This window comes from Seriola lalandi, unplaced genomic scaffold (genome assembly GCF_002814215.2).
Source record: "Seriola lalandi dorsalis isolate HSWRI2012SDOR001 ecotype SW California unplaced genomic scaffold, Sedor1 jcf7180002007404, whole genome shotgun sequence".
In the NCBI taxonomy this organism is placed as follows: domain Eukaryota; kingdom Metazoa; phylum Chordata; class Actinopteri; order Carangiformes; family Carangidae; genus Seriola; species Seriola lalandi.
The window spans coordinates 1-1,106 of NW_019478057.1; the positions used below are offsets into that span (position 1 = coordinate 1).

General features: G+C 43.7%; 1 protein-coding gene across 1 annotated transcript; it reads right to left on the minus strand.

Annotated features, from left to right (window-relative positions):
- Positions 1–9: 9 nt before the first annotated feature.
- On the minus strand, positions 10–566 carry LOC147819988 (matrilin-1-like; the record flags this gene model as incomplete). Its single annotated transcript, XM_087179082.1, has 1 exon — positions 10–566. A coding segment is annotated over one exon (557 nt), but the record flags the coding sequence as incomplete, so codon positions are not given.
- Between the last annotated feature and the right edge of the window lie 540 nt (positions 567–1,106).

The window sequence follows — 1,106 nt, forward strand, 5'->3', positions numbered from 1 at the left end:
GGTGGTGGCAGAAAATATTTGTTGTTCAATTCCTGACAGATCACTGGGATCTGCTACAAAGAAAGCACGACTGGCTTCCTGTGAAATAGACTGAATCTCAAGGGCATCTGCATTCTTTGTTCCCACCACAAATACCATCACACCCATTCCTTTCAAGTTTTCTACAGCATTTCTGACATCATCACTGGACCGTCCGCCAGTTAAGAGAACCAAAATCTGAGGGACGCCCTGTTGATGCCTACTTCCAGAAGAGGCTGTGAGAACATGATCCTTGACATACTGGAGGGCTGCACCAGTATAGAGTGGTGTGCCTCCTCTATGCCTTAGACTTCGCACATTGTCTGCCATACTCTGCTTTGTTTTGTGTGTGTTCAGGAAAAATTCAGCAGAAGGTTCCCTGCTGTACTGCACCACTGAAACGCGATCGATGTTCTCATCCACATTGAGTTTCTCCACCATTCTCTCAACAAAGCCAAGCATTGCCTGAAATTCATTTTGCATTTCATCTGAGGCATCCAACAAAAACACAATATCACGTTGAATGGACTCAGTTCCATCTTCAGAACCTTTCACAGACACAAAGATGATGCTCAGTTAGAGTTATACAAGTTATTCAAGATAGATAGATAGATAGATAGATAGATAGATAGATAGATAGATAGATAGATAGATAGATACTCTTACCTAGTACATTCTGTGGTTTTAGTCTTGGCTGTTGTCGAGGCACTCTTTTCACAAATGACACAAGTTGTTGATAGACGCTCCCAATATCATCAAACCGCAGCACAGAGAAAGCATAGGAAGGGTTATGTGCAATCATTTGGAGCTCGAGTATGTCAGCATTTCTTGTGCCTACACAGAATGGAACAACTCTGTCCTGTTTTAGAGCCAGAGCTGCACTTGCAACATCATCTTGAGATCTGCCGCCACTTAGGAGAATCAGTATTTGAGGGACACCTTCTTGATGCCGACTCCCTGAGGAGTCAACAAAAACATTGTTTCTCACGTAGTCCAGAGCTGCCCCAGTGTTGAGGGCTCTGCCCCCTTTATGGTTCAGCTCCTGGAGAGCATTAAGAATATCTTCTTTTTCTGTGTAGGTGTTCAAG